Consider the following 23,096-nt stretch of genomic DNA (forward strand, 5'->3'; position numbering starts at 1 on the left):
TGCACTGATGAGACGTCAGAGGTCAAACTGGTCTTTGAAGCCTAGTGAACGTGTTATTTTAAGAATGCCTTCAGAGATTTTTCAAATTTGGCACAAATAGTCACTTAAACTCACAGATTGACTGATTAGATTTGTGCGGTCAAAGGTCAAGATCACAGTGACCTCACACAACATGCTTTCGGCCCTTGAACACATAATCTAAAGTTTGCCTTCAGGGAGTTGGCACACAAAGCACTTGGTCCCTTATCAGTTATTTTACAGAAATATCTAAATCCTGATTTAACTTTTATTACACTGTAGCACCAATTTCAGAAAGCAATTCCAATTTTTAAGATTAATGTTTTTTACAATGCAGCTCATTGGTGAGATTTTGACTACTTTAGCTTTATTTTTATTTTATTCATGGTCATATTTTAGACTTTTTTATAAAAGCACTTTGTTCCGTATTTGATTTCAGCTTCATTCATTTCCCTGCTGCTCTTTTTCTGCAGGTGGTAAAATCAAGATTAATTTCTTCTTCACTTCCTGCCTCAGAACAAAGTCATTTATTCTGCTAAGTGAAAAATTGCCTGAGCTCAATAATCCTTTTTGCACCAAACACCGAGCACCAATTTATTTTTGTCAGAGTTTCTGTTTCATCATTATTTCATTGTGCTCATGTCGAGCACTTTCATATCAGCGTGTGGATTAAATAACACTCTGCTTAGCGTCGCTCACCTGACACCCGCCTGGGGAACGGGGGGGGGAATAATCCTTCAGAACCCAACAGAGTTTGTCACGTCATCACAATAAGCTCAGAGACAAACAAGGGAACGAGAGGTTTTAACTTCAAAAACAAGTGTATAACTCTGGCTGACATTTCATCACTTTTTTTTATTAAAGATAACAAGAGGCTGAAACTGGATTTTAAAACACGTCGTGGCTGCAGCTCGTCGTCCCTCATCCATCTCGTCTCTGTACGAAGCAGATTCAGATCAGACTCTTTGCTCCGGTTGTGACTCAGTCAAGTTGCACAGATGCTTCTTCCCATACAATTCTCGTCGCTCCAGGCAAATTCACATCTAATTGCATCCTTTCATGAACTTTGTATGAAGTTGCTTTGTGGTCTGTGTGAACCCACGGAAACAATATTTAATACAGAGCAGAGCTGGAGTCGGGAGGTTTCAACAGGAGAGAGAGAAACAGATCTGGGTCGGACTGAAGTTCCAGTGGGTCTCACTAACGAGCACGTATGTGATGTTTGTTTAACGTGATATTTTTCAGTTTTACAGATGTTTCTGTGACTTTATTGACGTCGGATTGCCAGGTTTGGATTTCTGTGCCTGTATAGAGACCTGCAAGTAAAGTCAATTAATTTCAAACTTTATTAATTCCACTGGGGAGAAAGTACTTTGGGATAAGAGTACGTACAAATAAATGTGTTTAGGAGTTTTAGAAGCTGGTAGAAACTTTCTTTCTGTCTTGTTTTCCTCTTGTTTCTCAACCGTTACACTAACAAGAGGTATTGATGTTCTCCTCTAACGCACTTTCTCTTTCTTTCTCTCACAGTTTGTTTGTTTTCATTAACCAGAGATGAACAAACCCAGCTTTTCAAATTAAAATCCTCCCAGTAGTCTAAAACCAACCTTCTCTAGTGAAGCTGTTTTCCAGACAAATCAATTAAAGTATAATTACTAAAGAACATCAAACTCGTTATCAGGCGACAACTGCCCTGTTTACATTTCCCTCACACATCTATACATTGTGAAGATAATTGAACGTTTCATCCGAGCCCTGGGTTTGTAATCTGTGCATTAGAAAACAGGAAGCTGTTCTGAGGTAATTGTTGCCTCGTTGGAAATGTTCAGTGCTGATTGAAAGAGTTTGTCTCATTTCGTATTTATTAGGTTAAAACTAATCTGTCCTCACTGCTTGAAACTGATGATTTGAAAGAAACTCTTCTGATAAGTTGACACGCGCAAACACACATTCCCCCACACACACACACAAGCGCAAACACACACACACACAGACACACACACACACACACATCTTCACACACACCACCACTGCTGTGACTATGTGTGTGTGTGTGTTTCATAATAGGCCGTTAGTGTGCAGTAAAAACACAAATTAGTTGAGATACGGAAACAGACCCAGTAGGGTTTAGAGCAAATACGCAGTCATAAAACACACAAACACACAAACACACACACGCACACACTCACACACACATGTTCGCATTTACTGTGTCAATAACGACATTTAACCGAAATATTCACAGAGTATTTGCCCCAACCCATTATTAAATATTCCATTTCTTTCTGAAGCTCTTCTGTGTGTGTGTGTGTGTGTGTGTGTGTGTGTGTGTGTGTGTGTGTGTGTGTGTGTGTGTGTGTGTGTGTGTGTGTGTGTGTGTGTGTGTGTGTGTGTGTGTGTGTGTGTGTGTGTGTGTGTGTGTGTGTGTGTGTGACAGAGTAATGTTAGGGGAAATGAAAATGTTCAGTAGATTTTCTTCTCATTCTGACCGACAGAGGGAGGAGGGGAAGGAAGGTCACAGAGGTCGTCTGTGTCTTCAAACACACTCATCCAGGGAGAGGCCGAGTGTGTGATGAGTAATTTTGTGTTCGGCTGGAGGAGAAGAAATAATAAACCAGTTTGATCCTTTCCCAGCAGACAGAGTGAAGCTGAGGGAAGTTGTGCTCCTAAGAGGCAGGTCTGGGTTTCTGGGTTCCACTGCTGCCGTCTCTGTGCATATGTTGCTCTCAGATAACGGCTGAAATGCCTCCAAGTGTAATTGTCGTCCGGGACCTGCAGACGACACACAAATGTCAGCGGGACTCACCAGCAAATTGCCAGGGTAGCTTCTTCCACACCAGATTGTGTGTGTGTTTGTGTGTGTCGGTTGGTATATTTAAATCTGTGTGTTTGTGCTTTATTTGGTAGTGATTTGACACTTGTGTGTGTGTGTGTGTGTTTTCTTAAAAGTCTATGGGGCCTAACAACTCTGCAGGTTCGTGCTGTGACAAACTCAGAGTCCTGCTGAGAAACTGATTGAATCAAACTGAATCATCGAGAGGAGACGTCTCCCAGCATCCAAAATAAAGATCAGTGGTGTGAAGATAACTCTGTTCGACAACTTGTCCCCCCCCGTCCCCCCCCAACACACACACACACAGACAACATATTGACACTCTCGTCACATCCCAACAGCGATGACTCACCCCCTGCTTCACGTTGGGGTCTTGAAATCTGCCACAAAAACAGAACCGTGTAATAAATCCTCCTCTTGTTTGTCCTGAGCTCTGGTTGTCTGAGACACTTGCACTTGATTGATTGACTGATTGATTGATTGTGTGTTGACAAAAGGCCGCGGCGTCCTCCTGGTCTCCGGCCGGTACTCGTGGTGATTGCACCTCTCTCCAGGTCCTTCAGTCTCCACATCCCTCTCCTCACTGCACCTGTTATCATCACAGAGCTCAAATCAGTGAGAGTGAGAAGAAACGACTCAGGACACACGCTTCTCATCTCGTCTCTCAGGCTTATGATGGCGATGATAGGGGGAGAATCAGGAGCCATATTTCTTTATTTCTTACTCTGGCTTTATCTCTGGTTCCTTGACAAGAGCTGTTGACCTTACAGACAACCTGCTTCACTATCTGTCTTCCTTTGTGTGTGTGTGTGTGTGTGCGTGTGTGTGTGTGTGTGTGTGTGTGTGTGTGTGTGTGTGTGTGTGTGTGTGTGTGTGTGTGTGTGTGTGTGTGTGAGTCCATCCATCCCTCTCAGCCCTCTGCTGTTACCACTAACTACTCCAGGCCACAGTAGTTCAGGTATTGATTTTCCTCCTTGTTTGTTCCATCCCTTTTCTTTCCCCTCCAAACCACTCCCAGGTGTGTGTGTCTGTTTGTGTGTGTGTGTGTGTCTGTGTGTTACCAAAGTTCTGTTTCAGAATGTTTGAACTTCAGATGTCAAACTGCAAACGTTTTGTTTTACTGACACTGATTTTACTGTGTGCAGAATTGATCTAATTATTGTGATTGAGGGTCCTGACGAGTGTAGTGTGTGTTTATGTTCGATAGGGGGAAAAGGGAAAATGTGTACGAGAGAGTAGTGATGTTACCATTCACACACACACACACATTTTTGTCTCCTCGTAAGTGTTTTACGTCACTCTTTTGATAGTTTTGTGTTATTTCTTTGTGTTTAGTGAGGTCATGGTGCACTTTGATGTGCGTTAACACTCACTAATCTGTATTATTAATCTGTCTTGTGTTGTCGTGTCACCTGCTGAGCTCCCCTGATTTTTTACAGCTTCTCATGTTCAATGACAGGAAATGTCCACAAGATGCCAGCAGAGCACAAGTGTAGATTTGAATCTCAGTGAAAACCATTATGGAGAATTAACATAAAAAATACGATTTTATCCCGGTTTATATTATAGACTGTTTATAAAAGGTTTATTTCTGTCACTGTTATATTAGAAGACTAAAACTTATTTTCACATTAGTTTGCAGAAAGTTAATTTCATTGTTCTTCTATCATCAGATGCAGTTGATAGTTATAAAAAAAAGGGAAACCAGAAATAGAACTAGATAAGCTGATTCTCCAGCATTTATGGTATTAATATGGTGTCTGTTTGCAGTTGAGTTATTAAAACAGAAACCTCTTCTTAAAATAAATATCTTGTGCCCACAAGATAATATCTAATTCGGCTGTAGTATCTTTACTGACCGCTGGGTGTCAGTACAACGTGGTGGAGCGTAATCTACTGCAGGTAGAAATCAGAAGAAGAAGAGCGAGAGCGGAAAGAGGGAAGTTTAACAGATGTAAACAAACATCCTCGTGTCACTAACACGACATTTTAATCACTTTATTCTTTATTTAATCTAAAGAGTTCTTCACTGGAGATTAAACAAAAGGTTCGTATGGCACCAGTTTTACTTTTAGAGGTTTTCAACCGACAATCTTTGATATAACAGCGTTTATCAGAGTTTATCAGGTCAAAAGAGACTGAAGCTAATGTTAAGAGGAATTCAAAACAACGTTAACATTCATTTATTACACCACTTGTATCGTGGTTGTTAGTAAAATGTACAAACGAACGTAAGTAGGTTATAGACTCTTAACATTGAGTCACTTTTATTCTGCATTATTATTCTAGGTCTTCCACAATATGTCCTTGTGTTCTATTTTCTGAAAAATGTCCCCATGAGTTCAATTAGTATATTTGATTTGATTGATTGATTGATTGATTGATTTTCAGTAATTTTCACTACTCTGTTGGTTCTTCTTGCTTTGTTTTAGGAGAACAATGAGTGGAGAGGGATCCAGTAGAGGCTCGTGGAGAGGGGGTGGTAGAGGATGGAGAGGAGGAGTAGGAGGAGGTGCTGGAGGAGGATGGAGAGGAGGAGGTGGTGCAGGAGGAAGTAGTAGTGGTGGTCGAGGATGGAGAGGAGGAGGAAGTAGTAGTGCTGGTGGTGGTGGTGGAGGAGGAGGAGGAAGTGGTGCTGGTGGTGGAGGATGGAGGGGAGGAAGAGGAGGAAGTAGTGGAGGATGGAGGGGAGGAGGAAGTAGTGGTGGTGGAGGAGGAAGTGGTGGAGGATGGAGAGGAGGAGGAGGAGGATGGAGAAGTAGACCATGGAGAGGAGGATCAGGAGGAGGGTGGAGAGGAGGAGGAGCAGGGAGCAACACCCTCAGCGCTCAGAGAGGTGAGCTCCATTCAACGTTTAATTTCACTTATCCAGTAAATGAGCAAATTTGGTACAAATAAGGACAATTTTGAGGAAATAGCTTTTATTTTATATGAGCTGAAAACAAATGAATAATATAATATATTAAAGTATTATTACTAATATTCCTCCAGTATTTTACTGAATGAAAATGAAGTAAACAGACAGGATTACAGTTAACTGACTGTCCTCCGTCTCCTCAGCTCTTTGTCAGACCACTCTCGATGCTCTGTGTCCATACAGAGGCTGGACACTCTACTTCATAGAAGGTACGTATGTTGCTCTGTTTCGCATATTATGGTTTACATATTACGTGATTGTCTTGTATATGTGATGTGTGTGTGTGTGTATTAATATGTCTGTATTACGTGCAGGTTTCATAGAGAGCTCCCCTAGTGTGGTGAAGATCAAAGTGTTTGAGAAATACTTTACTTCTAAGATTCACCTGTATGACAAGGTCTGTATACGTGTGTATTTTGTATTTGTCTATAAACTCACTTGTTGGGTTATCATTTATTAATATATACGATACTATATCAACTTGGAGTATTTATTTGTGTACAGGATGAGATTGAGCGTCAGGGCAGTGTTCTGGTCGATTACGCCGACTTGATTGGAGACAGGACTGTGAGTGAAGCAATTCCTGATCTGACCACAGAGCTGAAGGAACAACCAGAGCTGATCCTCAACTGTTTGGGGGTGGCCATCCACCAGGTACACACACAGATTTAAATATAAATATTTAATGCGAAAATGTAAAAGCAAAACTAGTTGTTGCCATGTTTTACACTATAACATATTATTACCTACTCTCTCTAAATGTAAAAATCCAGTGAACCTTTAGTTTTTCTGTTTGTTTGTTTGTTTGTTTGTTTGTTTGATGGGGTGTCAGGTGTTGGCTGTAGATCTGGAGAAACAGGCGGCTGAGCTGCAAGGGGAAGAACTTCCTGTTGCTACACCAATCATCAACATCCCTCATATTAGTGCAAGGTAATGCACACAGCGTTGCGCAGGTACTTGTTTGTATGACGTGTGTGTGACTCCTACAGACTGAGAATGTGTTTATCCTCCACAGGCTGTATAACTACGAACCACTGACTCCGCTGCGGATGTTGCGAGCCAGTGTGTTTGGACGTCTGGTGTGCGTGAAGGGAACAGTGGTCAGAGTGAGCAACATCAGACCTCTCTGCACCAGGATGGCGTTCAGGTGTCAGAGCTGTATGCAAACCATGTCCCTGCCACTGCAGCACGGGAAATACGCTACACCCACCAAGGTATGCATCCACACACTTTGTTTGTGCTTCACCTCTTTCTCTATTCTTATATTTCCAAAACGTATTATAGAAAGTACTGTATATACACATAGTATCTTGTTTCAGAATTTCAACATGATTATCTTCTTCTATTAAGTGTATCCAGCCGGACTGTCGCAGTCGTTCCTTCATCCCCAGCCGCAGTTCTCCTCTTACACACACTGTAGACTGGCAGATCATCAAGTGAGTAAATCAAACAATCACCAGTGAAAAACTATGTTGAGACACATACAGGTCTAGCTTCTGTTGTAAAAGCACATCTCCAACCCTCAGTCACCATTTCCTCTTCTTCTTTGCTCTGCTTCAGGGTGCAGGAGTTGATGAGCGGAGAGCAAAGAGAGACCGGACGAATCCCACGTACTGTCGAGTGTCACCTGACCTCCGACCTCTGTGACAGCTGCGTCCCTGGAGACGCCATCACTGTGGCTGGGATCGTTCGAGTTACCAACGATGGTAAAAACACTCACATTCTAGTAGCTTATGTTTAAAGTAAGCGTTTGCCTTCTACTTTTAATTAGTGATATAGAGAACTAACTATCTGTTTTACTATGGTATGAAAACTACAGTATAAATTCTGAACTTCTACTTAGGTATTGGGCATCATATCTGTCACAGTGACCACAAACACAAATCCCTCACTCGTTGTTTGCAGTTAGTTCCCGGGGGAATAAGGATCAGTGTATGTTCCTCCTCTACCTCGAAGCCACTTCAGTCAGTCATACTAAAGGTACTGTTGCATTTTTTAGACTTTGGAGTTTTATTTTTTTAATGCAACAGAGCAATGAAGTGTCTTTTTCGCGTGTAGGTCGTCAGTCCACGTCGGGTCAGGGATCCAGAGGGTCGCTCGAGGATCATTCTGCAGGGGAAGAATTCACCCTGAAGGAGCTGTACGCCATCCAGGAGATCCAGTCACAGCCTCACCTGCTGAGACTCATCGTGCAGTGAGATATTTATCACCTGCAGTATCACCAGTTTACTGTGGAAACGTTTTCAACTTGTAGGTTTATTAGAATTAATAACATCTGCTCTTCTTTGCTCTTTCAGCTCTTTGTGTCCTGTCATCTACGGCCATCTCGTGAGTTGTTCGATGCGATATTCCTTTTAACAAACTTGTCACAACTTATTATCACAAATGCAGACTCATGATTTGTCCTTCACACCTGATTTTTTAATACTCTTGAATGAATCCTGAATCCAGCTCTGTCCTCTTGTGTCTCTCAGCTGGTGAAAGCTGCCCTGTCCTTGACGTTGTTCGGCGGCAGACAGAAACGCACAGACAAGAACAGTGTTCCAGTTCGAGGAGACCCACACATCCTGATGGTGGGAGACCCTGGACTAGGAAAGAGTCAGATGTTACAGGTAACAGAGGGAACGCAAAGCAAACAGTTTGTCATGTGTGAAGCCAAACTCAAAACATGGAGATGCATGTGTGCACTGTGTTTGTGTTTTTCTGTGTAGGCAGTGTGTAATGTGGCTCCCAGGGGAATTTACGTTTGTGGCAACAGTACCAGCACCACAGGTAAACTGTCACCTCACTCTCTGAACATATGATATTTAGATCTGTAACAATATAAGACGGGAGTATAATATTTCTTTTCTCCTTTTTTCTTTTAGGCTTAACTGTGAGTTTATCACGAGATTCAGGAACAGGGGATTGGGCTTTGGAGGCTGGAGCCTTGGTGCTGGCTGACCAAGGTAGGACAGAGCATCAGTGCAGGGATTGGTGGAAAGACTATTTGTGCCCTTTGTCTTGTATATTGATAACAACATTCAGAAATATTTGTTTGAATTTATTTTAACCCAAATATTGTTCCCTACTCTGAAAGGATGTTATAGAAATGTAGTTGCTCTTTTTCTAATTTTCGATGTTTGTTTATAATTATTGCCTTTTTATTTATTCTCTTTCTCCATCTGTTCTCTTTAGGTCTGTGCTGCATTGACGAGTTTGATAAGTTGGGCCACCAGCAGCATGCTCTCTTGGAAGCCATGGAGCAGCAGTCTGTCAGTCTGGCGAAGGCTGGAATAGTTTCCTCTCTTCCGGCCAGAACGTCAGTTGTAGCTGCAGCGAACCCAGTGGGAGGACATTACAACAGAGGCAAGACTGTCTCTGAAAATCTGAAGTAAGTTCACTCAGCAGTCGCTCAGTAAATTATTGTTGTGTTAATATATATGCAAGTATACACACTGCATGTCTGTAAGTACTTGTTACAGTTAAGTATTCCTGTGTTCAGATTGAGCTCAGCTATCCTCTCTCGCTTCGACGTTGTCTTCCTCCTGCTGGACATCCCAGACGAGTCACATGACCGGCGCCTGTCGGAGCACGTCATGGCAAATAGAGCCGGAAAAGGCCGAACCAGCAGTGCCACAGTCACCAGGGCCGACAGCGGGCCGAACACCTCCATCCTCCTGGAGCACTCAGACATGCCCCTGTCCGAACGTCTGCAGGTAAAAACAAGATCATCCAGGCAAAAGATTTAGTAAATGTCAAAAGATCTTTTGTATTTATGTATTTTTTTTATGTTTCTGTTTTTAAGGTCCCTGCAGGTGAAACTGTGGACCCCATTCCAGTCTGCTTGTTAAGGAAGTACATCAGCTATGCTCGTCAGTACGTCCGTCCGGTGATCTCTCCTGAAGCAGCAAAAATAATCCAGGAGTTCTACCTGTCACTGAGAGCTCAGGCTCACACATCTGACACCACGCCCATCACCACACGGCAGCTGGAGTCTTTAATCAGATTAACTGAGGTAGGTTTTTGTCTCAGTTCTGTTCACCTGAAACTACAGCATGAAAAGCAGATGCCAAACTTTCCATCCCGGTGTTTCAGTGCTTACAGTTTGTGGTTGAATGAATTTTGTGTAGGCTAGAGCCAGGTTGGAACTCAGAGAGACTGCTTCCCAGAGTGATGCCGAGGATGTGGTGGAGATCATGAAACACAGGTGAGTCTCTGACAAATATGGAGCATAAAATGCTTACTGCTGTTTCCAAAACCTGAGATGAATTCATGACCTTCATTCTGCCATCACATGAGCAAAGAAAATCAGCGAATTTGTCAGAAGCTCGAATGAGGTTTCTATGTGTGTGTGTGTGTTCAGTATGGCTGATACATATTCCGACGGTCTGGGCAATCTGGACTTTGAGCGATCTCAACTCGGGTCGGGCATGAGTCAGCGCAGCGTGGCAAAGCGACTGATCAATGCTCTGCACGCTCTCGCACAGAGAACCGGTCAGAAGCAGTTCGACATGCAGATGCTTCGAAGTGTGGCCGACAAACTGAACATCAAGGTGACGGCAATTAGATTCACTGACACACACAAAATAAACACCCTCATCACTTCAAAACCCTAATTTACCCAGCTGGGGACATCTCTTCAAGGGAAATGTTCCAAATTAAATGTAGATCAACAGAGCTTCAGTTAAAATGAGAGATATCACTATGAACCTAATAAGACTAGAATATTACTTCCCTCCACCAAGGCGCAACAGTTTATTTAAATTCGCTAGATCCAGATATGGATTAGGATCTGCACCGAGTTCCACACTGATTATCTTTTCCTTTTTAGGTGCTGGACTTTGAAGGTCTGGTGAGTTCCCTGAATGAACAAGGGTTCCTGCTGAAGAAAGGAGCCAAACTGTACCAGCTGCAGACAGTCTGATCCCAGACCAGTATCATATATGTTGATTCTGAGATTTCACAGAAAGCTTTAAAGTGAATATGTGAATGACAGATTTTACTTGAGGATTTTGGTTGAACTGCATCAAATATTACAGTCTCATTTATTCCAATAGACAGGTACACAGAGCTGGTTCTTATTTTTGTAATATTTCCAATGTGAGGTCATTTTTATGAGGGAAATTCAGGTGATTATTTAATTGTTGAGAGTTTATACATGTTGTTTTCCACACAGGTGACTTTTTGTATACAGTTGTAATATACTATTTATATGTCGCTGTTATTTTTATATATGACTATATTGTATGTTGTTGTGTATACTTGTGGTTTTCAGTAGCTTTCTAAAGATCAATATCTTTTGGAACAGGTACTTCCAGTCCAGTAACTTAACCTGCCGGTTGTTTCTCATTCAGCACAAACACTTGACAACGGCAGAATATGTTTTTCACTTGACTTCTCAGCAGCAGTTATTTAAAACAGGAAGCTACAGGCAATGTGAAAATTACTTCTACTCAAACCTACTCAAAAGTGCAGATAAACTGTATTTACATATATTTAAAGTATTCTCCAGACATTTTGATTCTGTCTCAAGAATCCAGTATTTCTGCTGATCTAAAAAGATGCACATGTACAAAACTTGCTTCACAGTTTCTCTGACTCTTTATTTTCTGATTTCTTTCTGTATAATATGCACTTTATATGTTCACATGAAACATTCAGTAAATAAATACATTAGTTTGTATGTAAATCACAGCTTTGTTTTGTTGTTTTTTACAATATTACAACAATGTGTTTGGTGGTGGTTTAAAAAGTTTATTTATCAAACTTGATAAAAACATGAAATATTTAGGTAAAACATTTTTTTGTAGGTCTGCATTCTACCAATAATCCTATAATGTATTTTTTGGGGGTCCCCTGGAAACATTGCTGTCTCCTTAATGTGCACGTATTTTTTCTATTTGCACGTGTTTTCTTATACTTATATGTAGTGCAGCTGCTAGCCATTTTGGTGCCCTAAGCATAACTCCTTTATGATGCCCCCCCTCCCCGAGAAAAAAACGTTTGTTTCTGCCAGTTTAACATTTTATTAAAACGAAAAAGGAAAATCTACTTTGTAAACACAGTACACAGAACAGCCAAAACATACATACACACAAGTGTTGGGATGTGCAAAATCTGCGTAGAAATTAAATAGTCATCCATAAATACAAACTTAAAAGCAGAAGTATACAAGTTAGCAATCTTCTTCAATAAAGATTTAGAAGCAGAAAATAAACACAATTTTACTTAACTTTGTAAACACACTATGTATAACAACTAAAGCACAAATTCAAGACAAGTCCAAAATCAAAATATTCAAACAAAGAATCTTATACCGAAAAAATTATAAAAATGTAAAACTGAAAGCATGCAGCCAAGATGCTCTCCCCATTTATTTATCAACTATTTGATAAATCTAATCTTATATAAAAGCATAATAGAATGTTAAGTAAAGTAACATCTAGCTGGCGTTAGTTAGGACTACTTGTAAAATGCATAATGTTTAACAGTGAAATCTCAATTTAGCTTTCACCTAAGTTATAACATATTTGAGTGTGCTAACATTAGCAATAACGTCAGCTAGTTCGAGGTGTATGCATAGGCTAACCATTAACGAACCATCTTAACTTTTTTTGAGCAATTTAATATATCTCTTGTTCTGCCTGTTTTGTGATATACATGCCTAAAAGGTGCCTGATATTTCTATACTGAAATAATATCGGCATTATAATTGTAAGCTATTTTTATTTAATGACGTTATTGTCGAGGGTTGATTTGTATTTCCTGTTCTAAGCGGGTTGTTGGTAGTGACTCTTATTTTGAAAGGGGGTTTTAAAGGAAGTGGGTTCTGTGATGAGTGAAGTTGCAAAGTGAGCAGAGAATCAACGGGTGTGCTGACCCGAGCGCATGACCTGCTCTCGTGTCCTTTGTCGGCTGAGGCCGGACCTATGATACAACCCAACGCTCGGCTACATAATTATTAGAACTATGATGATTTTTCAGTTGCCTATTTACATGTGTTTTATAATTTCCAGTGCGTTAATCTGTCTCGGCCACCGTACATTACATCCTTCAAAATAAAGGTCCTTTCGCATTGTGTTGCTGTTGTGAAGCCTCATCGGCTGTTTTACGACATCGTGACGTGTCGGTTTCCGGTAACATGGCAGCCGGCTGTGCCCTGGTGTGATCGCCCCCCCTCCTCTGACCGTCTCTCTCCCTTCACCATGGAACCGGACACCGGCAGCGCGTGGCCGGTGGCTCGGTAACGGAGGCGCGTGCATGTGTCGGTGAGGATGTTCTGTTGTCGCGGGATCGCGGGTTTCCGGTTCGCTGTGTCCGCGCGCGGTTCGGTGGCACGCGGACTCGAACCTGCGTCATGGCGGCTCTCGCGAACACCTGTCACGGAGTGCGCGTGGCTCGTGAGGCCCCACGGGACGAGCTGCTGGACCGGGCTCGTGCAGCCGAGCTTCCGGTACCCGGGGCTCCTCCGGTACCGGGGAGGTCAGCAGAGGTTGCTGCTGGTCTCCCGGTGCTCCCCCCCTCCTCCTGAGGCCCGGGGGCTCTGCACCGGGACCGGGAAGGAGACACCGGGAAGCCCCCCCCCCGTAGGTGACCGGCCAGAGGCCAGCCCGGTACCGGGACAAGGACTGTTCAAGTTCAAACAGCTGGTGAGTCCCGGACCCGGATGGACGTGATCACTGTAGATCAGCTGGTTCCGGTGGATGTGGATTCAAGAGGGAAGGTTCCTGTAGGGATTTGAGATCATTTAGCAGTGTTTGTTGTGATTTGGACACACAGACACACACACAAACACACAGACACAAACACACAGACGTATACAAATGAAATTGATTTAAATTTGAATTGAGAAGAAGCTTTAAGAACTTTCTTAGTACAATAAAGTAAATAAACTCTTCTACAAGTTAAAGCTTGTGTTATGAATTTAATTCAAAGTAAACTATACAGAATGAACATAAAGCATAAAATGTTTAACTGCTGATTCCTGTCTTCAGTCTAAAGTTCTATCATAGTGTGTGATTTTTATTACTGAAGCCTGAACCATGTTAATGAAGCTGATACACACTACTGGGAATATTTGGCTATAATTGAAAACAAATATTTTTATGTTTCACTGAAAATGTATCTACAAATGGGTTAGATAGTGTTTACTTTGCTGTTGGTAGTATCATTACTTCTAAAATAGTATTGTAAGTAGGGTTGCAAAATTCCGGGAATATTCATAGTTGGAAACTTTCCATGGGAATTAACGGGAATATATGGGAATTAACGGGAATAAACTGGAAATGTTGTGGGTAATTTATACTAACTATATTTACCTTGTCATATACAGACATAAATATAAACATTTTGATTTGTCATTGGCTGATTTGAGCCCTGAGGAAACTTTGGGCACTTGACTATATGCTTCTGCATCGTTGTGTCATTCTTAACATAGGTCTATGCACAGTATTTGCAAATGTACACATCCTTTCCTTCTACATTGGATGGGGTGAAATGTCTCCACACATGAGATAGTGCACGTGGCATTGTTCTGTAGAATAAGATGAGAAAAAAGTTTGTAAAAAACGCTAATGCAATGCCAGAGAAATAAATTCTTAGCCAAACAATTGGAATCGTATATATAATAATATATTTTCCCCAGTAATATCATCGAATCTTACCTGACTAGTCCTGCACACTACAGCAGGCCTTACTAGCCCTGCTGTAGTGTGCAGGATGCTGGGAATTATCTGTGCATGTGATGGAAGAATGCACAGCGGAGGGAGAAATTCAACGTGCAGCGTGTGCTGCATACAAAACATCTTTAAAATAGAGTTTTGAATGATGTTTTTATTGCTCAGTGTTTAATATGTGTAGTGGGTTTTTTTTCAAAATTCCCAAAATTCTCAAGCTTAACTTCCCATTGAAACTTTCCTGAAATTTACCGGAAACTTTCCGCCCCTTTGCAACCCTAATTGTAAGTAATTCTTGCTCAAGCTGGCTTTTTCAGATGAAGACTTTAAATAAAAATAAAAATATTAGTTTTCAGTAAATAAAAGCATCTGTCCATCTAATTCCTGCCGTTTGTCCCGGTGGAGTGAAATGATCGTTTTGTGATATTGTTCATACTTTGGCTGATGTGACTGTGAACCACGTGTTGATAAAAGAGAAAGTGAAAGTCTTAAATATACTTGGTGGATACGTCAGACTCCCCAGACAACCCAAGTGTATGTAAACATTAAAAAAGTAAAGGACTGCTGTCAACACTTTATTCTGAAAGGAAGCACGTATATACAGTTAAATGGAGTTCATGTCCTGGAGTAAAGGTTATAAATAAGCTTGTAAAACCATCAGCTGATATGAGCCCGTCGTAAACAACAAGACAGAAATTATGTGAGGAATTCAGAAACAGTTGCTGTTACATAGTTTGTCCACTGGAGAGCACTGACACGTTACATTTTCACTTCTGTGTCTTGTATTTTTGATTTAATAAATACCAGCGGATGTATCCTCAACATTTTCTAAATCTCAATTTTCGATAGTCCTGTAAAATCCAGTAACAAGTGTTTACAAGTTGTTTTCTATCTGTGCTTGTGTTGATCTGTAGTAACACATTGTGTGTATTGTCCTGCAGTACGAGAACCCGTGGACGATCCCCAACCTGTTGTGTGTGTGTCGGATCCTGCTGGCGCCGTACCTGGGTCACCTGATCATCCAGCAGCACTTCCACCTCAGCCTGGCTCTGTTCACGCTGGCGGGAGCGACTGACCTGGTGAGAAATCTACAGACGCACGCCTGCATGTCTGTGCTCAGGTTTCCCTTCAGCAGCCAAGGAAATAGACTTTACTCTATTTTAAGTAAATACTCTGTAGAAATAAGTATACACCCATAAGAATCAAGTCAATATTTCTGATGTGATTTTCTCTCTCTCTCTCTCTCTCTCTCTCTCTGCCTTTAGTTGGACGGGTACATTGCTAGAACGTGGCCCACTCAGAAGTCGGCGTTGGGCAGCGCTCTCGACCCGTTGGCCGATAAAATCCTCGTCAGTATTTTATACGTCAGTCTCACGTACGCTGAGCTCATACCAGGTACTGGACTCAGTGTCTTTCCACTCACTACTTGTTTTATAACTTAAAACACATCTGCATGTTCGTCGTACTGTTTTTAAAAACTCATATGTAGCTGTGCTTTTCAGTATTTATGCATTTCATTGGCAGTTGCAGGGATGAATTGTTGTTTTCTTTTGTCTCAGCTCCTTTGACGGCGCTCGTGATTTTCAGAGATGTTGGTTTGATCGCTGCTGTTTTCTGGATCAGATACAAAACTGTTCCTTCGCCGGTGAGACGCGTGCAACTTTACTCTTAACTCACTTGGACAAGTTTTATTTAATTTAATTAGTTTGAACACTGAAGCTTGAAGTTATTTTGCTCTTTACAACCTTAACGAATTCTTTCGTTTTTGTTTTTTCAGGTGACACTGGGTAAATTCTTTAACCCTTGCTACACAACAGCACAGCTCAAGCCCACGCTTTTCAGCAAGGTGAGAGAGAGACACACACAAACACACACACACACACACACACAATGAAGCACTCAGTGCTGTGAACTTTGAACATTCTTTCTTTCTAACTCACTGTCAAAATGTTTCTTTAAAGTTCATAGAATCTTATTTGATGCATTTGACTATTTAGAATATTTTTTGTTTTAGCTGCAGAAAGCTCCTGGTATGTGTAATAAGTCTTTTATTCTGACTGTGTGTGTGTGTGTGTGTGTGTGTGTGTGCGTGCGTGCGTGTGTTTTTGTGTGTTTTTGTGTGTTTTTGTGTGTTTTTGTGTGTTTTTGTGTGTTTTTGTGTGTTTTTGTGTGTGTCAGGTGAACACAGCCATTCAGCTCTTCCTGGTCGCATCTTCTCTGGCTGCTCCGGTCTTCCAGTACACAGACTGTGTCCCGCTGCAGTTCCTATGGTAAACCTCATAGACACACACACACACACACACACACACACACACACACACACACACACACACACACACACACACACACACACACACACACACACACACACACACACACACACACACACACACACACACACACACACACACACACACACACACACACACACACACACACACACACACACACACACACACACACACACACACACACACACACACACACACACACACACACACACACACACACACACACACACACACACACACACACACACACACACACACACACACACACACACACACACACACACACACACACACACACACACACACACACACACACACACACACACACACACACACACACACACACACGAGCCACTCACCCGACCTTAATCCATAATGTGCGGGCGGCTGTGGCTGAGGGGTAGAGTGGTCGTCCTCCAACCTGAAGGTCAGCGGTTCGATCCCCAGTCTGAACCATCTGCATGCCGAAGTGTCCTTGGGCAAGATGCTGAACCCTAAATAGCCCCCCATAGAATAACAAAGTGCTGCAAGTAGATGCACTGTATGAATGTGTGTGTGAATGGGTGAATGTGAAACTGTACTGTAAAAGCGCTTTGAGTGGTCTTCATCAGACTAGAAAAGCGCTATATAAATACAAATCCATTTACCATTTAATGTCCCGGTGGTTCCAACGAGAAGATGTTTATTAAGTGGAGGTTTTTTTTAAATGTAAATGGCTTCATCTCAGCCAAGCACATAAATACTGTTTGTTCCAGCCGAGTGTTGAGGTTAAGTGCGCTGACTCACTTCAGTCTGCGACACACACACACGGAGAGCTGAAGTAGAAATCACAGTCGGGACAAACATTATGCTGTTTCACGGTGACACACATTTTTATACAAATCCACTTCAGCAGATTGTTGAACTCACCGACACCACTGATGTTTGTGGTTTGTGATTTTTCTACATTTTAAACTGATTTTCAGCATCTTTACTGTGAGAATCACACTTTTATGACACATTTGTTGGTGAAATTTATTACAAAACTGCAAAGCTGAGTGTGGTGCATCGACGTGCGCTCTTATTGTGGAAGTTCTCTCTGCTAAAAAATATTATAAAAGCCGTCAGTCGTTGAAACTCCAAATATATGGCCTGCTTGTTAACTTCCCATTTGAATAATGCAGTAAATTCAACATTAAATGTCAAAGGAAATAATATTTTATAATCCTGTTTTTAATGATGACTAAATTAAATTTAAAAAAAAAAAAGTATTTACAAAATGTATGTTTCGGAACATTTAATATTTGACCTCCTTTGCAAAGCTGCTGACACAATCAGTTATTGATTATAATTTTAACGTTTTCCATATAAATTTAAATTGCTCAATTAAAGTTCATGTTTGTAATTCGCACAAATCAAAAAATAAAATTAACTAGCCAATGCAGGATGATTTTAAAAACTCCCTCAACTCAAATGTAACTACTGTCTCTGTCGTTTGAGAAACTACGAGACACTTGAAGGTTATTCTCTTCTGATTCTTCATCTTGTCTTCACTTACCACTCTGATGTTCCCTCTGTCCGTTATGACACAGGTCTGGGATTTTTTTTAATTATGCTCTTTAAACGTCTAATCTTGTTTAAACCTGGAATGCAGCTGTTGTTTTATCTGCAGTTTGTGTTTACATTGCAGGTACGTGACGGCGGTGACCACAGCGGCGTCGGGCTACAGCTACTGGCACTACGGCCGCAAAACCGTCCAGCTGCTGAACACCAGGTCGCCGTGACAACCGCGCCAGGTAGCGGCCACGAGGCAGAAGGAGGCAGAACAAACCGGCGAGCAGCCGCCACCGCACAGACTCTGATCGGCCGTGGCAGAAGTCGGACAGACAGCTGGACGACCGCCAGCAGCACTGAAACCAAGTCGCTGTGACATCCATTTACGAGTCGCCATGGGAACGACGCATGCAAACTGAGCGACGGCTGGAGATTGTTTTACTGCAACACACACTACAGGAGCCTCACTGGAGCGGCTGTGGACACGAGACACAAACAGCTGAGACCGACGTCAACCGTCCACATGGTTCACGTCAACTCGTCCAGCAAGAGCTTTTATTTTGGTTTGTCAATCGGGAGCTTCAGATTCCATCAGTCACATGATTGTCAGTTTTGTAAACCTATGATTAAAAAATATAATATTAATCTCCTGGTTTGTGTTTCTGTGTTTTTTATTTATTTGTATACATGTGACAGTTTTGTATTCAGTACAATACAATCGTTTATCTTATGAGACATAAATCTGACAGCAGATCCATTTGTAATCATCAGAGGATTATAAAGCATGTAGAGAAAAGAAAAGCTGACCAGGGTGAAATGGGACAAGCTCTTACCTCCACCAAGGCCCAGTCTTCCTCTTCAATCCTGTCATGCTGCACTATTTCATTCATGATATCAATACCCTAAATATATCTGTTTTTTATTATTATTCCCTGGGAAATCTGAAAAATCTCACATATTGCCATCACTATTAATGTTTAAAAAAATCCTGGATCCAGTTCTGTGCCATAATTGAATGGGTTCTGTCCTGAACCTCCTGCTCACTGCCACCAGGTTTTGTGATAATCTGTGCGGGTGGTTTTTTCATAATCTTGTTTGCAAGCAAAAAGAAACAAACAAAAAAAAAAAGAAGAATGCACGTAAATCTTTGATGATCACCTGTGCGTCAATAATTTGTGTAATCAGTTTGTTTCAGTGATGCTGATGGTTGCCCGCTCAGGTTAGAGAATCTTCTTCTTCCCTCTTTAATGAACCTGACGAGCTGCGATGCTTCTTCCGAGCTCCTCCAGTGTCAGGATCAATAAGCTCAATAAACCGGAGGTTACCTGGAGACTTTCAGGAGAACGTGAACGGAAACTACCACGACTCCGCTGCTTATTTTCCCCTGAAGACAGCGACTGCGACGAGGGGAAACGAAGCATCGGGACCTTTCACCTCCTCCGTTTGTCTCCCAGCGATGTACTGCACCTCTCGGGTGATGTCGCTTCATTAGCGGCCGTGTGCCGATGGCCTCCGGGTTTTGTGCGAGTTGTTTTCGTGGCCTTGTGTGGGACGTCTGCTCATTATCTCTTCTCTGAATCATTTAAAGAGTCTCATTTGGAAATGAAAATGAGATCCCGTTCATCGGGAACAAATTGATACGCACACTTATTATTCGACTGTTTAAATAAGTTTTTTTTAAGTCTATTGATTGATAAAGCAAAGTGGATGAGGCCTCACAGGCTATTCCTATATGTGCTCGGGAAAAGGTCTATAATTTAAAATCTAATCTCTTTCTTCTTTTCATTCCCACAGTGGTGGGCTGGTGAAAAGTGAAACTAAACCTACAAAGAACTGATAAATTTTTAACATATCCGAAATTTGTTTATGGCAGGATTAGTAAGATTCATTATCAACCTTTTTTAATGGAGTAGTTGATTTTAACAGTCTCTTTAAATTCAATCAAACTGCACCAAATTCCACACTCTCGTATATATGAGTTCCCTAAATTTGCCTGATTCATTTTCATCAAGATTCATGAATTATTCCCTGGAAAAATTTGTGAAAATATCCCAAAAGAAAGTCTGGATCCACTCCAAACATTAGAGAGTTCTTTCTTGGCCCATGTTTCATCCTGTCACAGAGTTCAGTGGAAATCCAGTCTGTGGTTTTTGCGTAATCCTGCTGAAAAATAAATCGGACTGAGGTAAATACGAAGCTGATTTTACCCTCAACTGTGGAAATTCCTCATTCGCTCCTGGAGAAAATTCTTCCATCCTCTAACATCACATTACGTTGCAGTAATTAGGAAACCACAGGCCACACAGGTCTGTTCGTATTAATGTTCTTCTCTGGAATCTGGGCCCTCACATCAGGAAACGACTCCCACTCGCCTCTTCACGTTTCAGTAAATTGAATGAAAATGAAGTGGAAGGGAAAACGGACACATTTCTATGAGCTCTGTCGAAACTGCACGAGTCCGAACATGATGATCAGCCCGTAGTCTTCATAGTCCACAACATGGAAACCTGTAAATACCAAGAACAAGAAGCACTATGAAGGGATATGCAGCAATATTTTGATTTAATTATGCATGATAAACAAAAGCTATTTAATCTGCAGTTTCTTTAGAATTACACTGATATTCTAATATAGTATTGTTACCACATATAGCAATAAAACCAATGATTAAGACTTTTTAAAATACTTTTAGTTTGGTCTTTTTCCACCATGACATGAACACAGTTGTTTTCTAAATCAGACACAGAAACCTTGATTGATTACTTCCCCTGAAAACGTTTGTATTTAAAGGTTTTGATTATCTGCTGAATATCATTGAATGATGTTGACAGTCAATGTTGCATAATGTGATTTACTGACGGGAGGCAAACAAATCACAAAGAGAAAGAAGAAAGAAATAAGGAGGATATGAGGATGAAAATAATGTTGATTTGACCAAATCAGGTTGAAATACCTTTTGTGTGTGTTTTTGTTTTGTCTTTAAATAAGTGTTGGTTGTGTTAGTATCCTAAAACTGTATGTGTGTCCATTTCCAACACTGCAGAACAAAGGCCCTAGAGACCAGCCTTGTTCTGAAGAAGATGAGAACACGTTTGTTCTTCTTCAGCTGCTGCAACAAGCGGTAGAAAGAATCCGTGTGATACAGTGATGCAGATGATTCAGTGTCGGAGGCGAGAGCAGCCGGGCCTTCACCCTTCAGAGCTCATCTCTCCAGAACCAACCGACAGACAGAATCCCACTAACAAGGACCAGCTCTGTGTCTGACAGCAGCGTCCTGCACTGAGAGAGAGGAGATTGACTTTGAGGAGGCAAACTCCAGAACCAGGGTCAGAGCTTCATGTCAGTGTGTGTGTGGTCGTACACAACATGAGAGGATGAAATCTATTACATTCTTTTTCCAGCTCACTCTGTGTTTCCCCAATAACCTGAACCAATCTAATTTTAACCTCTGTTACCTGGTTACCTCCTCCAATTAGGTTATGTTGTCACCCCTGTCCATTTGTTTTCATCTTTTGATGGTCGGTTTGTTTGATTTTGTGAATATCTGGGGTCAAAGTTCACCAAAGTTGAACTCCAACGCTGTTTCTCTGCACCTCGCTCTCACAGGTTGAAGTTGAACTCGAGGTTGACTGCTGCTACACTCATGTATGTGTGACTGTTCCATTACGTAAATCCTACTCAGAGGATTTCCATAAATACCAGGTGGAAAGAACTCATACAATTTTAGCATAGGTGTGGACACAGGAGTGGATCTAGGGATTCTGTTATTACTTTCTTTAATATTGTTCATGCGCATGACATTTCTCAAGGAATAATTCATGTGTCTTGTTCAACAATTATTGATTTATTGATCAGGGTTGTCTAATGTGTATTTAATTGTGTATATATACTCTGAACAAGTATATTAACCAAACCCCTGTTTAATCCACAGCGTTGGAAACAGACACTTTCACTTCAGTAGGAAGTCGTGAACAAGCCGTTTAAAATGTTTACAGGAAGTTCTCGGTGCTTTTTTTGGGGAGGGAAACAACTGCAATTAAAAGAAAGTGTTTGGAAAGGCTCTCATCAGGGCTGGGGGGGGGGGAGGCAGGCGCTGCTGCCACAACATCCGGGTGGGTGACATTACAACGAGGACACACATGGGCTTCTCTTCTAAACGAGGGTGTGACTGAACTGGTCGTGGGCACAGAGGCGCTCGGAGCTGCCAGAGGTTCTGAGCCAAACTTCACTTCAAACTTGACTGGTTATGAAACCCACTGATTCACAGTCCACATAGTCCTTAGAGCAGGCCTACACACACACAGCACCAATACAAATCCATATGGGTGCACTCTCCATGCACACACACACACACGTACACACACACACGTACACGTACGTACGTCTTTTCTGGTCCTGAAATAGCTCTCAGCCTCCCACTCTCCCTTATATAAGCTGGCTCCCAGCACGGCGATCTGCTGGTGAAGACTAGGGTGTGTGCAACTGTGTGTGTGCGTGTGCATGTGCCCGTTTGTGTGTGTGTGTGTACACGAGCGCCTCTGTCTGTGTGAGTGCCAGTGTGTGGGCAGTGGGAGTGTCTTGAGTCGTGTGTGTTTGTGTGTAAGCGTGTACGTTTGCTTGTGAGGAAACATTTGTGTTTCTGCTGGTAATGAAGTGCACGCGGCAAATTAACCAAGAAACAGCCTCTTGGAGGAAAACTCCAGTTTGTGTTGTATGTTGAGACGTCGTTAATATGAAGCAGATCAGTGAAACACAATCACAGGTTAAAGTATCTAACAGAAATGAAGCTTTACATACTTTTATCATAGTACGTTTATCCACAGCGGCACAGTGGTGCAGTGGTTTTC

General features: G+C 41.7%; 2 protein-coding genes across 2 annotated transcripts; both read left to right on the plus strand.

The window, feature by feature from the left end:
• The first annotated feature begins 4,795 nt into the window (after nt 1–4,795).
• On the plus strand, nt 4,796–11,377 carry mcm8 (minichromosome maintenance 8 homologous recombination repair factor). Its single transcript, XM_061087468.1, has 22 exons — nt 4,796–4,898; nt 5,284–5,390; nt 5,598–5,687; nt 5,912–5,977; nt 6,083–6,165; nt 6,273–6,422; nt 6,601–6,698; nt 6,784–6,982; nt 7,119–7,204; nt 7,329–7,474; nt 7,674–7,748; nt 7,827–7,962; nt 8,066–8,096; nt 8,243–8,380; nt 8,480–8,540; nt 8,636–8,716; nt 8,946–9,141; nt 9,253–9,466; nt 9,556–9,765; nt 9,881–9,957; nt 10,114–10,303; nt 10,582–11,377. Exons 2-22 carry the CDS (start codon nt 5,291–5,293, stop codon nt 10,672–10,674), a joined length of 2,520 nt encoding a protein of 839 aa, XP_060943451.1. The 5' UTR covers nt 4,796–4,898; nt 5,284–5,290; the 3' UTR covers nt 10,675–11,377.
• Nucleotides 11,378–12,889: 1,512 nt separating this feature from the next.
• On the plus strand, nt 12,890–18,898 carry crls1 (cardiolipin synthase 1). The gene is made up of 7 exons (XM_061087194.1): nt 12,890–13,399; nt 15,367–15,504; nt 15,691–15,820; nt 15,985–16,070; nt 16,203–16,271; nt 16,604–16,695; nt 18,386–18,898. Exons 1-7 carry the CDS (start codon nt 13,025–13,027, stop codon nt 18,477–18,479), a joined length of 984 nt encoding a protein of 327 aa, XP_060943177.1. The 5' UTR covers nt 12,890–13,024; the 3' UTR covers nt 18,480–18,898.
• The last annotated feature ends 4,198 nt before the right edge of the window (nt 18,899–23,096 follow it).

The sequence above is a fragment of the Limanda limanda genome, chromosome 15 (genome assembly GCF_963576545.1).
Source record: "Limanda limanda chromosome 15, fLimLim1.1, whole genome shotgun sequence".
Classification (NCBI taxonomy): Eukaryota; Metazoa; Chordata; class Actinopteri; order Pleuronectiformes; family Pleuronectidae; genus Limanda; species Limanda limanda.